This window comes from Mustelus asterias, chromosome 9 (genome assembly GCF_964213995.1).
Source record: "Mustelus asterias chromosome 9, sMusAst1.hap1.1, whole genome shotgun sequence".
Taxonomy (NCBI): domain Eukaryota; kingdom Metazoa; phylum Chordata; class Chondrichthyes; order Carcharhiniformes; family Triakidae; genus Mustelus; species Mustelus asterias.
This window is the reverse complement of record NC_135809.1, coordinates 116,113,025-116,127,810: the sequence shown is the minus strand read 5'-3', so window position 1 is coordinate 116,127,810 and position 14,786 is coordinate 116,113,025. Positions and strand designations below refer to the sequence as shown.

The window sequence follows — 14,786 nt, the reverse complement described above, 5'->3', positions numbered from 1 at the left end:
GTTATACAATAAATGGCAGAGCCATCAAGAGTATAGAAACACAGAGGGACCTAGGTGTGCAAGTCCACAAATCCTTGAAGGTGACAACACAGGTGGAGAAGGTGGTGAAGAAGGCATATGGTATGCTTGCCTTTATAGGACGGGGTATAGAGTATAAAAGCTGGAGTCTGATGATGCAGCTGTATAGAACGCTGGTTAGGCCACATTTGGAGTACTGCGTCCAGTTCTGGTCGCCGCACTACCAGAAGGACGTGGAGGCGTTAGAGATAGTGCAGAGAAGGTTTACCAGGATGTTGCCTGGTATGGAGGGTCTTAGCTATGAGGAGAGATTGGGTAGACTGGGGTTGTTCTCCTTGGAAAGACGGAGAATGAGGGGAGATCTAATAGAGGTGTACAAGATTATGAAGGGTATAGATAGGGTGAACAGTGGGAAGCTTTTTCCCAGGTCGGAGGTGACGATCACGAGAGGTCACGGGCTCAAGGTGAGAGGGGCGAAGTATAACTCAGATATTAGAGGGGTGTTTTTTACACAGAGGGTGGTGGGGGCCTGGAATGCGCTGCCAAGTAGGGTGGTGGAGGCAGGCACACTGACATTGTTTAAGACTTACCTGGATAGTCACATGAGCAGCCTGGGAATGGAGGGATACAAACGATTGGTCTAGTTGGACCAAGGAGCGGCACAGGCTTGGAGGGCCGAAGGGCCTGTTTCCTGTGCTGTACTGTTCTTTGTTCTTTGGTGCCATTTTCAGCAATTGTTTTGATCTAATGTAATATAAGCAGGAAAACCTCTGCAGGTGCATGATAAATTCAGTACTGCTGATGGCATCCATCTATCTTTCAACAACAAACAGAATAAACTCCCACAGCAGCCCACTCCAAGTAAATATTTATTTTAAGTTTAAAGCTTTCAAGTTTGTTTATTAGTGTCACAAGTAGGCTTACACTAACACTTCAAAGTCTGGTGGTGTCCTCAAATTTTGAAATTATGCCCTGTACTGCCTGGTGTAGAGCATTAATATGTATCAGGAGAAGGAATGATCCTCGTACCAATCTCTTAGGAACCTCAGTGTACCACCTTCCTCCAGTCCCAAAAACTATAATTTACCATTACCCTCTGTTTCCTGTCACTCATCTAACTGTGTTCATGCTGCTACTTTCCCTTTTATTCCATAGAATTTTGCTTTGCCAACACGTTCATTATTTGGCACTTTTAGAAGACTATGTATACCACATCACCCATATTACCCTTATCAACCCTCTATTATATCTTCAAAGTACTCAATCAAGTTAGCAACACATGATTTGTCGTTAACAAAACCATATTGACTTTCCCTAATTAACCTGCAGTTGTCCAAGAGACTGTTAATTTTGTCCCACATTATCATAGCTTTGCCACCACCAAAGTTAAACTGACTGTGCTGTAGCCTTTTTTGAAGGCAATTCTTCAACCTCTGTTGTAATATTCACTATTCTACTCATTTTTCCCTCATTTTTTTGCCAATTATTCTAAATCTATGGCCTGTATCTAAGGAGAATGAGAATATTATGACCAGTAGTTCTGCATTTTCCAGCCTTACTTCCCTCAGCACCCTCATCCTCCCACAAAACTTTGACGGCATCTTCTTCCTTGGTAAAGACAGATACAAAGTACTCATTTATCTCATTGTTTTTGGACTTTGCTGTGTACAAACTGGCAGTTGGGTTTGCCTAAATGACATATGCAATACACTTAGAGACATTCCTTAGAGATGTCATAAGGAACTATATAAATGTGTGTTCTTTAATGGAAGGGGAAAATGAGATAGCAGGAAGCAATGACTATTTTTCGTGGAAATTTCATACATTTGGGGACGTTATTTGTTGGCACAAATTGCAGATTTTGAAACGGCTTGATCTTGCCTTATTTAGAAGCAATCTCATAGTGCAGTCTAGAGATTATACCTTTTCAAGTATTGAATTGGTTTTCACCTTCCAGATACGACATGTCAGTCATTGACAAAGGGCCGATCTGCTCCGGGAAGAATAAGCCAGCCTTCAGCTGTAGGTATTCGCCAGCAGAAGTCTGTATCAGCATTCCAACAGCAACACATGAATTTTGGTCAGGTATGTGTCAAGTCAAAAGCAAAATGTTGCAAATGCTGGAATCTGAAACAAAAACAGAAAATGCTGGAAAGTCTCAGCAGGTTTGACAGCATCTGTGGAGAGAGAATCGAGCCAACGATTCGAGTCTGGATGATCCTTGGCCAGAGTTCTGACGAAGGGTCATCCAGACTCGAAACGTTGGCTCTATTCTCTCTCCACAGATGCTGTCAGACCTGCTGAGATTTTCCAGCATTTTCTGTTGACGTGTCAAGTCAACATCTTCAGACCTCCTTCTCTGGTTAACAATAGCTCCCTTTGAATAAGCATAGGATGGCTAATATTGAACTAAATTGATTAACTTTATTCATATACAACATAGGTGATCACTCTATACAGTGTAACATAGTAGCTCTTCATTGCCCTCTCTTTCTCAAGAACATAAGACATAGGAGAAGCTGTAGGCCCTTTGGCCCTTTGAGTCTGCTTCGCCATTCAAAAAGATCATGACTGCTCCTCTACGTCGGCTCCACTTTCCCAGATGATCCCCATAATCCATTCATTTCCTTCGGACCCAAAGAAGTATCATTCTCCGCCTTGAAATACTCAATGACTGAGCATCTTTACAGCTCTAGGAGGTAGAGAATCCTTTGAGCGAAGAGATATCTCCTCCTTTTAGTCCAAAATGACCTACCCCCTTATACTCTGACCCTATGTTTTAGCTTCCCCATTTTCTAAGCATCGATCTGTCAGACCCTGTATGAATGTTATATGTTTTAATTAGATCACCTCCCATTCCTCCAAACTCCAGAGTATTTAAGCCCAGCTTACAACACCTCTCCTCATAAGACAATCTCTTCATCCCAGAAACCAATGAACCTTTGTTGCATCCCCATAGGGCAAGTATATCCTTCCTTAGGTAAGGGCCCCAAACTACACACAGTACCCTAGATGTGGCCTCACTAATGCCTATATACTCGAGCTTGGGAGACCCATTCCTTTTACACACCCCATTCGCAATCTTTAAAGTAACATTTCACAGGTAAGTCATCATGATTTATTTGTGCTCAGTTCCTTTCATGAACATTTTTATTGAGAGCTTATTTATCTAAAATCCACTTTATACCACTGTTAATTGATCCCTCTGCCTATGCAAATTACAGCTGTCACTAAATAAACCATCAATTGCTCACGTGGTCTGTAGACTGCTGATTTATTCTCAGTGTCTTACACTGAGTCATTTGGGTGACTACTGATTACGATGATCTATTTCTGTAGGTTCAGCACTACGGATCGATGCCTCAGGAATGGAACGGCAATTATGGACACTGGAGAAAGCAGGCCTTCATCACACCCACAATCGCCAGCCACCCTTTCTCCCTTGCTCATGGGAGCCCCAACCACACTACAGCTCATGGACACCTGACCGGAAACACACACCTTGGGGGCCAGCCCGCCATCTTATCCTACCCGCCATCGGGACCCCTGGGCAACACCGCCCCAATGGCCCATCTGTTGGCCTCCCCATGCACTTCAAGGCCTGTCATGCAACCCACGGCCTATAGTATTTCTCACCACAATGGCCTGCTTCACCAAATCCCCATTGGCCTCAACCCCCGTCTGCTGCCTTCTCCGACCATTCATCAGAACCAGTACAAGCCAATATTTCATCCTCACTCCTACATTGCAGCATCTCCCGTCTACACTGGATTCCCACTAAGTCCAACAAAGCTCAGCCAGTATCCTTATATTTGAAGATTACAGAACAAAACAAAAAAAAAAACTGGCCTTCGGCTCAGTCATGTGTAAAGCATCTGGAATTGAAGGAACACGTTACCGATTAAAGAATAATTCCAAGCCGTGGCACAAGAAATTCATTTCTTCATTGCATTTTTGTTAATCATGGTACATAAAAGGTGCATAAGCAAAGAAGCTGAGCTTTAAATCAAACCCAGTTTTAATGTGTCTTTGCACATTTCGACGATACAGCTCTTAGAACCGTTGTGTTAGGTCCAAGGATCTGTGTAGCGATTGGAAGCTGCAGGGAGCACAGGGCGAGAGAGAGAGAGAGAGAACGCTCTCTCCACTTTTTGTATTGCCTTGTTGTATCCACTGCAAGACACATGTAACACATACACACACTTGTGAAGCCATGCTATTAACCCTGTGAGGGCGACAGGTGCATATTATGTCTGCCGTATGGTGTACAAGCAAATATACTTGTGGTTTCCCCTGTGTCTTTGGTGTTTTTTCAGTGTTGAGTCATTAACCTAAAAGGGTCGGGGAGGGCCGTGGCTCTCCACACCTGCATGTGTTTTGCATGGGCGAGAAATGCCTAAAATTAGGTTTTTTACTCTTCGGTGTCATCAGTAACGATGGTTTTCACACACATAGTGCCTTAAATATTTTGAGGTTGTTAATGTTACTACTATGTTATGGACTGTAGCACTTGAATTCTTATCTAATCCAGTGATTGAAAAACAATAAACGGATGGGGAAAGGAGTGGGGTGGGGGAGGGGGGGGGAGGGGATGGTGGGGAGGGGGAATAATAGCGCTTTAGTTTTTTGGGTTTGCCGTGTGGTATGCTTAAAAGTATCCTCCGAGGGGTAGAAGCCGTTTTGTTTTGTACCTTGCCGGTTGTGAGCCGAGTCCGCTTTCCTCCTTTCAGAATGACCTAGAAGTACCGTAGGTATAGAGCAAGCGTTTAAGGAATTGACTGAGATGAATTTTTTGATCACTGGTTTCTACTTTAAACTCGTCTATAATGAGCAGTGTTTCTACTGTCAGAGAAAAACAAAAGAATAATAATCTGCAATACAATCGAAATAGAAGTGTGCGCGTGTGTGTCTCTTTTTAAAAAGAAGTTTGCTGTTTATGGAATTTAGTGAAATGATTAGATATGTGGTGGCATGGCTTTTGATTAGAAAATTGAGAAGAAAATTGCAATCCATAATATCCAATGACTCACGATATGGTTTTACCTTAGCTTGAGCAGACCATGCAGTATTTGATATACGTAGTAATATAATATTTAGTCCTGAGGCTTAACCAAGTGCAAGTTTTTCGTGTGCAATTTTTTTTTCATTTATGCATGTGACAAATTTTACCCTCTTTATCATTTTGGGTTTATCTTTTTTTTTTGTTGTTGTTTTATCTTTAGCTTTGTTCACCGTCTACTCGCTTGTTTTATACATTCCGTCAGGGAGATAAAATGAATTAACGCGCTCTGTGCATTTTCTTTCTGGTATGTGCGTCACACACACAAAAAAAAAGAAGACAAAAAACTTTTTGGTTCTTTTTTTTTTGAAAATGAAGTTGCTTTACGCAGCACCAAAGACTTTTCCTGTCATCCCATTTCCTTAGCAAGGTTAGCAACTTTGCATAGACCTCAAGAAAAAAAAAAACCACAAAAAAAATGCGGAGTAGCAAAGAAAGGTGAATTTAAAAAAAAATAAAACTTTTTTCACGATTTCAGTAAAAAAGGTTGAGGCTATGTTTTAGTTCTCCGGGCAAGTAATAATAAATTGTAACATTTATCTTGAATGTATCATAGATAAGCTGCTATATAATGATTGCCACTTCAATTAGCTGTGAAATAGGTGATTATTAACTGTTCTTACTTAGCCTTCTCATTTCTGTAAGTCTGATTACATTAACTAGAAGTGGGTTTTGATTAATTTTGGCGTTACTGTTTGGAGTGTCTTTGTAACTACTGTATTGTAAATGATGAAACTTTTAATTGCTTTTGTTTTTATTTTGGGTGTGTGTTTTTTGCATCAGTATTTTACCTTAAGTAACTTCGAGCTCATCACTGCATATAAATGGATGTATTGATGTAACTTAATTTTATGTTTTCTTATTGGCATTGTGTTAGAGAATCTGAATCGCTGTAGCTTGCAGGATTGACTTAACTTTGGTTTTTATTTTGCTAACGCAGTTCACTGCTCCATTTTAATTATTCACTGGAACCAACAGTCAGTGTGCAGAACCTGATTTCTGTATACTTCATTTACGCTTTCCAACATTCAAGGAAACATTAAAGATCCTTACACACCACTAATAAACAGCACCAGTTTGACTTCAATAAGCTAACTTGGGTAGAACCGGTTTTGGAGAGGGGGCTGGCACATCCTTGTAATAAATGAAGCAGTGTTTTATTCAATATTAGCCTTTAGTCATAGCCAAGGAGGACAATGTGCCTAAGTGCAAAAGGCTTTTAAACCACAACAGTTGTACAGTTAAATCAGATTTATAAAGTATATAGTACCTCTTGAGAAATTTGGTGCTTTCTAGCATAGTTCTATTTTTATCAACAGACACCATATGTTTATAAAAAAAACAAAAGGACTCTAAATACAGGGACTGATAACTTGAAGGGAAACAGCTAGAGCAAGCTAGATAGGCCATAGCACTGTGGAATGTTAAAATCACGACTGCTGAGTACTTCATCAAAGTGTAGCATTCAGTTTTTTCTTGCGTTTTATCCACTGGTTGATGCCTTAAAGTCATTCTTAAATAAGACACTGTGAAATGCAGGAGGGGGAGGGGGAGGGGCGGGCGGGGGGTGGGGGGGAGTAACGTAACACCCACTTTATTTTAAATTTGGAATTTTATTTTACGTACATCTCAGATTTTAATTCCGTTTTAGTCATGCTTACAAATCAAATTCAGGGTCCTTGTGTGATTGAAAGTGCTATTGTCATTTTGAAAATAAAAATATGTCTCAAGGATTTTGGTTTTAATCGCTTTGTACCAAGTCATTTTAGTGGGGGGGGGCTGGGGGCTCTGAATTTGTTGGATACTTTAGGGAACGGGTGACTGAGAGGTATCAATCTTTTCATTGCCTATCCCCATCCTCTCCTGTATACCTGCTTCCCTCTCACCTTAACTAGACAGTTGTTCAGTGAAAGTTAACTCAACACTGCAAGTTATAGAAACCTGTTGTTTAGATTACACAACAACGTAGACTTGATTATTAAGTTGGAACTGTTACTGTTAAAAAATTGTAGAATTTTTCGTGGCTTTTTGCTTTTGATTTTAATGCTACACTAGTTTGCCATGTAGCAATTGCACTGTGCAATATTTACAATATGAGGACTGGGAAAATTTTTATGGATGTATGTCTCTTACAGTTTGCGATAGTATTTCTCGCTAGTTCTCAGTGATTTAAATGTGACCAAGCCTTCGTACCTTGTCACATAAAGCGGGTTTTCCAGGTGACTATTTTGGTGAGTGTCAAAAATAAGAGTTTATGGTGTATTATTGTCGAGATTCACTTTGAATTAAAATATATATTGCTGCAGCAGATGAGTGTGGTGGTTATTTTGTGCAAACGTATGGAAACGGTGAGCAGTTTGTCCATCAATACTGCCCTGCGCCATGATAGCCTCAGAAAAATGTAAGAAAAAGGAGCTGGAGTAGACCATTTGGGCCCTTGAGCCTGTTCCGCCATTCAGTATGATGACTGATGATCTTTATCTCAGCTCTGCCTTCTTGTGTTACCCAAAAATTCAGTTTTTTCCCTTAATACCCAAAAACCCTTCGATCGCTATGTTGAATATGCTCGATAGTTGAGCCGTCACAGCACCATGTGGTCGAGAATTCCAAAGGTTCACAGCACTTAGACTTAAGAAATTTCCACTTATCTGAGTCCAATGTGACAGACCTATTATGACACTGTGGCCAAAATGTTACCATCCTGTCCGCCACAGGAATCGGAGCAGGTGAGGGGCGGACCATGGAAAGATCCGTTGACCTCGGGTGGGATTTTAAGGTTTCAGGATGAGCGAGGCCATAAAATGTGACTGTGATCTAGATCCGCCAACCAGAGGAAGCATCCCCTCAGCATCTACACTCTGAAGCCCCTCAAGGTTTTTTTATGTATATAGAAATATAGAAGATAGGAGCAAAAGGAGGCCATTTGGCCCTTTGAACCTGCTCTGCCATTCATTACGATCATGGCTGATCATCCAACTCAATAGCCTAATCATGCTTTCTCCCCATTACCTTTGATCCCATTTGCCTCAAGTGCTATATCCAGCCGCCTCTTGAATACATTCAATGTTTTGGCATCAACTACTTCTTGTGGTAATGAATTCCACAGGCTCACCACTCTTTGTGTGAAGAAATGTCTCCTCACCTCCGTCCTAAATGGTCTACCCTGAATCCTCAGACTGTGACCCCTGGTTTTGGACTCCCCCACCATCGGGAACATCCTCCCTGCAGCTATCCTGTCTAGTCCAATATTTATTATGCATTTCATACAAAAACATATATACATATTTTGTATAAAAAGCATATATGTGCACACATAAAAATATATATTTATGTGCATGCATTGCGATTAAACGTTTCCTTTCACTGCACCCCATACCCTTCCTCCTCACCCCAGAGCCACGTATCTCCGAGGAGCGATTTTAAAAAAAACCTCAGAAAAATCCTAGTGCAATTAGGGAAAAATGTCCTACGAAACATTCCTCTCACACCCCCAGGCTTTAGATCACGTGGGCCAAGTGTTATAAAGACACTGGACAGGATTTTCCGATCTCCGCCCTGCTGCCAATGAGAATGGAGAATTTGACTCTCAGCCAAAACTCCATTCACTGCGGTGGCGCTGGAGAATCCCAGCCGTGGGTGAGGTCGGGGGCTTTCGGCAACTTACTTTCTGTACCATGCCATCTCTGTTTATTATGTTTCAGTTTCCTTTTAGGCTTGTATCACGGATCAGAGCTGGCCTGTGTCGAAGGTGTTTCATTTGCCGCACTGAGGTATGTAATTGTGATCCTGCGCCTGCCTATGAGGATAAAAGAACAAAACTTACATTGCACTCATGCTGCACCTTTGACATCCCAAAGAGTTTCCCGTGCTTTGAAATGCATTCACTATTGTTAAAAAATAGCATGTTGCATTGCATTAATATTCAGACTAATGTTAATTTATTCTAATTTTTTTTGCTCGGGTTTGAAATATCCACATCATTCACATTGGACCTGTTAAATAACAAAGCACAAGCAGGTCTGTTTTGTACAAAATAATTGGAATTAATCAATAGTAATTTCAGATGAAGGGTATGCATAAGTCCTAACTGGTTACGACTGACCTGTTTATTTGCAGATTTTCCTTCTTCACATTTTCAAAGTGCAGATTGAAGGTAGAAGATTGTATGTCGGAATATCAGGAAGAGGAATGTGCCGTTCACCACCTCGAATCTATAGTGCCTTATGCTAACAAATGAAATAGGAACACTGCAGATGTAGGTTACGGCCACTGAGCTTTCCAGCCATTCCCTAAGATCTCATAAATCTATTTCCTGATCCAGGCAAGTTTTGATTTGATTTATTATTATTATGTCACATGTATTAGCATACAGCAAAAAGTATTGGCCGGAATTCTCCCATCCTGCCCGCCATTGAAATTTTAGCGGGCTGGTTGCGGACAATGTGAAACCCCATTGACAGCCGGGCGGGATTTTCCGGCTTTTGGACTAGCACGGCCGGAGAATTCTGCCCATTGTTTCTTGCGCGCAATACAGACAAAGCATACCGTACATAGAGAAGGAAAAGAGAGGGTGCAGAATAGAACATAGAACATTACAGCGCAGTACAGGCCGTTCGGCCCTCGATGTTGCGCCGACCACTGAAACTAATCTAAAGCCCTTCTAATCTACACTATTCCAATATCATCCATATGTTTATCCAATAACCATTTGAATGCTCTTAATGTTGACGAGTCCACTACTGCTGCAGGCAGGGCATTCCACGCCCTTACTACTCTCTGAGTAAAGAACCTACCTCTAACGTCTGTCCTATATCTCTCACCCCTCAATTTAAAGCTATGTCCCCTCGTGCTAGCCATCATTATCCGAGGAAAAAGGCTCTCACTATCCACCCTATCTAATCCTCTGATCATCTTGTATGCCTCTATTAAGTCACCTCTTAACCTTCTTCTCTCTAACGAAAACAATCTCAAGCCCCTCAGCCTTTCCTCATACGATTTTCCCACCATACCAGGCAACATCTGGTAAATCTCCTCTGCACCCTTTCCAACACTTCCACATCTTTCCTATAATGCGGCGACCAGAACTGTACGCAATACTCCAAGTGCGGCCGCACCAGAGTTTTGTACAGTTGCAGCATGACCTCCTGGCTCCGAAACTCAATCCCTCTACCAATGAAAGCTAACACACCGTACACCTTCTTAACAACCCTATCAACCTGGGTGCCAACTTTCAGGGATCTATGCACATGGGACACCCAGATCCCTCTGTTCATCCACACTACCAAGTATCTTACCATTAGCCCAATACTCTGTATTCCTGTTACTCCTTCCAAAGTGAATCACCTTACACTTTTCCGCATTAAACTCCATTTGCCACCTCTCAACCCAGCTCTGCAGCTTATCTATGTCCCTCTGTAACCTGCCACTTCCCTCCGCACTGTCTACAACTCCACCGACTTTAGTGTCATCCGCAAATTTACTAATCCATCCTTCCACGCCCTCATCCAGCTCATTAATAAAAATGACAAACAGCAGTGGCCCCAAAATAGATCCTTGCGGTATACCACTAGTAACTGAACTCCAGGATGAATATTTCCCACCAACCACCACCCTCTGCTTTCTTACAGCTAGCCAATTCCTGATCCAAACCACCAAATCACCCTCAATCCCATGTGTCCGTATTTTCTGCAAAAGCTTACCATGGGGAACCTTATCAAATGCTTTGCTGAAATCCATGTACACCACATCAACCACTTTACCCTCATCCACCTCTTTGGTCACCTTCTCAAAGAACTCAATAAGGTTTGTGAGGCACGACCTACCTTCACAAAACCGTGCTGACTATCCCTAATCAAATTATTCCTTTCTAGGTGATTATAAATCCTATTTCTTATAATCCTTTCCAATACTTTGCCCACAACAGAAGTAAGGCTCACCGGTCTATAATTACCAGGGTTGTCCCTACTCCCCTTCTTGAACAAGGGGACAACATTTGCTATCCTCCAGTCTTCTGGCACTGTTCCTGTAGACAATGATGACACAAAGATCAAAGCCAAAGGCTCTGCAATCTCCTCTCTAGCCTCCCAGAGAATCCTAGGATAAATCCCATCCAGGGGACTTATCTATTTTTACCCTTTCCAGAATTGCTAACACCTCTTCCTTATGAACCTCAATCCCATCCAGTCCAACAGCCTGCATCTCAGTACTCCCCTCGACAACACTGTCCCTCTCCAGTGTGAATACCGATGAAAAATATTCATTTAGTGCCTCTCCTATCTCTTCAGACTCCACGCACAACTTCCCACTACTGTCCTTGACTGGCCCTAATCTTACCCTAGTCATTCTTTTACTCCTGACATACCTATAGAAAGCTTTAGGTTTTCCTTGATCCTACCTGCCAAAGACATCTCATGTCCCCTCCTGGCTCTTCTTAACTCTTTCTTTAGGTCCTTCCTGGCTAACTTGTAACTCTCAAGTGCCCTAACAAGTGCCCTAACACGTCTCATCTTAACGTAAGTCTTCTTCCTCTTCACAAGAGATTCAACCTCCTTAGTAAACCACGGTTCCCTCACACGTCTGCTTCCTCCCTGCCTGACAGGTACATATTTATCAAGGACGCGTAGTAGCTGTTCCTTGAACAAGTTCCACATTACAATTGTGCCCATCCCCTGCAGTTTCCTTCCCCAACCTATGCCAGCTAAATCTCGCCTAATCGCATCATAATTTCCTTTCCCCCAGCTATAACTCTTGCCCTTTGGTATATACCTATCCTTTTCCATTGCTAAGGTAAACGTAATCGAATTGTAGTCACTGTCACCAAAATGCTCACCTACCTCCAACTCTAACACCTGGCCTGGTTCATTACCCAGTACCAAATCCAATGTGGCCTCGCCTCTTGTTGGGCTATCTACATACTGCGTCAGGAAGCCTTCCTGCACACATTGAACAAAAACTGACTCCTCTAAAGTACTTGAACTATAGCTTTTCCAGTCAATATTTGTAAAGTTAAAGTCCCCCAGTACAACTACCCTGTTACTTTCGCTCCTATCCAGAATCATCTTTGCAATCTTTTCCTCTACATCTCTGGAACTTTTCAGAGCTCTATAAAAAACTCCCAACAGGGTGACCTCTCCTTTCCTGTTTCTAACCTCAGCCCAAAATACCTCAGTAGACGAGTCCTTATCAAATGTCCTTTCTGCCACTGTAATACTGGCCTTGACTAACAATGCCACACTTCCCCCTCTTTTACCACCTTCCCTGCACTTACTGAAACATCTAAACCCTGGAACCTGCATCAACCATTCCTGTCCCTGCTCTAGCCATGTCTCCGAGATGGCCACAACATCGAAATCCCAGGTACCAACCCATGCTGCAAGCTCACCCACCTTATTCCGGATGCTCCTGGCGTTGAAGTATACACACTTCAAGCCACCTTCCTGCCTGCCATTACACTCCTGCGACCCTGAAACCTCATCCATGACCTCACTACTCTCAACCTCCTGTACACCGGAGCTACAATTCAGGTACCCACCCCCCTGCTGAATGTAGTGTTACAGACATAGCTAGGGCGTAGAGAAAGATCAACTTAATACGAGGTAGTTCCATTCAAAAGTCTGTTGGTGGGTGGTCTGGGTTAGCTCCAGGTCAGGGGTCTTCTGAGTCCTAAGGATCGCCAACTCTAAGAGATTGAATTAAAGCATTGTTACAGAGTTTAAGGGGAGGCGATGGCCCGGTGGTATTATCACTAGGGTATTAATCTAGAAACTCAGCTAATGCTCTGGGGACCCAGGTTCGAATCCCGCCATGGCAGATGGTGGAATTTGAATTCAATAAAAAATATCTGGAATTAAGAATCTACCGATGACCATGAAACCACTGTCAATTGTCAGAAAAGCCCATCTGTTTCACTGATGTCCTTTAGGGAAGGAAATCTGCCGTCCTTACCTGGCCTGGCCTACATGTGACTCCAGAGCCACAGCAATGTGGTTGACTCAACTGCCCTTGGGGAAATTACGGATGGGCAATAAATGCTGGCCAGCCAACGATGCCCATGTCTCATGAATGAATAAAAAGAGTTAGAATATAGTTTTAAAAGCATAGAACGAGAGTAAAAGATAGAATTGGAGAGTACACTGGGCAAGAAGTTGCCACACTCCAGATCATTCTTGCAATATACACCGTAACTAAGCAGTCACAGCCCTTAGTGATAGAGAATTCCAAAGTTTTTACAATGCTCTCAGTGAAGAAACGACTTCTTATCTCAGTCTTAAGTGACTGGCCCTGAGACCAGTTCTAGACTCCCCGGCCAGGAGAAACAGTCTCTTGGCATCTACCATGTCAAACCCCCCCAAGAACTTTATATATTTCAATCAGATTTCCTCTCACTCTTCTAAACTCCAGAGAATATAGGTCCATTCTAGTCAATCCTCATCACAGGAATCAAATTCAAGAACCATCATTGCACCCCTCCAAGGCAAACATATCCTTCTTTAGGTACACAAAGCTCCAGTGTTTTCATTCATGGGATGTTGGCGTCAAGGCTAGGCCACCATTTATTGTCCATCCCTGATTTTCCTTGAGAAGGTGGTGGTGAGCTGCCTTCTTGAACCGCTGCAGTCCATGTGGTGTAGGTACAGCCACAATGTGGTCTCACCAAAGCCCAATATAATTACGGCAAGACTTCCTTTAATCTTGTGTTTCAAACTCTCGCAGTGAAAGCTAATATACCATTTGCTTTCCAAGATGCATGCTGTACCTCCATGTTAACTTCCTGTGATTTGTGTACAAGACCCAAGTCCCTCTAAATATTCTGCTTAACAGACAGTGTATAGGGTTTCATGGCCCCCAGACTGGCGAAGATTATTGTGGGCACGACGGGAAAATTTGGAGAGCCATGAAAAATTAATGACTCCTTAAATTTTCCTGTCGTGCCCGTCGGTGTCAGGGCCACAACACCCCGGCCAGTGAATTGATTCAAAGTCTAGTTGCTGCTGAGGAGGCATGAACACTGAACGTTGTTCAATCATCAAGCGAACGTCCCAACTTCTGTCCTTATGATGGAGCGAAGGTCGGTGGTGAAGAAGCTGAAGATGGTTGGGCCTAGGACATTGCCCTGTGGAACTCCTGCAGTGGTGTCCTGGGGGTGAGGTGATTCTATACGCAGTGCCAGGATAGTGCCGATCAGTGGGCCCACATTAACCAAGACTTTCAAATGAGACAAATGGTGTGCGGACCAGAAATGGATGTCAGGCAGAACTTCATTTCCCAGAGCAGTGAGCTACAGAAACACATTGCCGGTTGGTGCAGTAGGTGTTGAATAGGCAGAACATGATTGTAAACTTGATCTTTGAGGGGGGAAATCTTCAACGGTTTTGGATTGCACAGTATCTCTTTCCATCTCTCAGCCAATTTTCTCAAACTGTCTCCCTGGTGGGGAGTGATAGCGATTTGTTTTTTATTCATTTGGGGGACATGGGCGTCACTGCCTGGCCAGCATTTATTGCCCATCCCTAGTTGCCCTTGGCGGGCTGTTGCGAGTCAATCACATTGCTGTGGTTCTGGAGTCACATGTAGGCTAGATTGGGTAAGGACAGCAGTTTCCTTCCCTAAAGGACATTAGTGAACCAGATGGGTTTTTCCAACAATTGACAATTGCCACTTGACCTTTTCGAAAGTAGATTGTTCCCTCCTCCCAGAATTCCAGCTCCTC

General features: G+C 42.8%; 1 protein-coding gene across 1 annotated transcript in view; it reads left to right on the top strand.

Annotated features, from left to right (window-relative positions):
* Window positions 1-7,382, top strand: part of hipk3a (homeodomain interacting protein kinase 3a) — a 50,567-nt gene extending 43,185 nt beyond the window's left edge. The window contains exons 12-13 of the mRNA XM_078220921.1: window positions 1,976-2,103; window positions 3,358-7,382. Coding sequence (XP_078077047.1) covers window positions 1,976-2,103; window positions 3,358-3,834 — 605 coding nt within the window. The 3' untranslated portion in view covers window positions 3,835-7,382. The remainder of the gene's footprint in view (window positions 1-1,975; window positions 2,104-3,357) is intronic.
* Window positions 7,383-14,786: the final 7,404 nt, after the last annotated feature.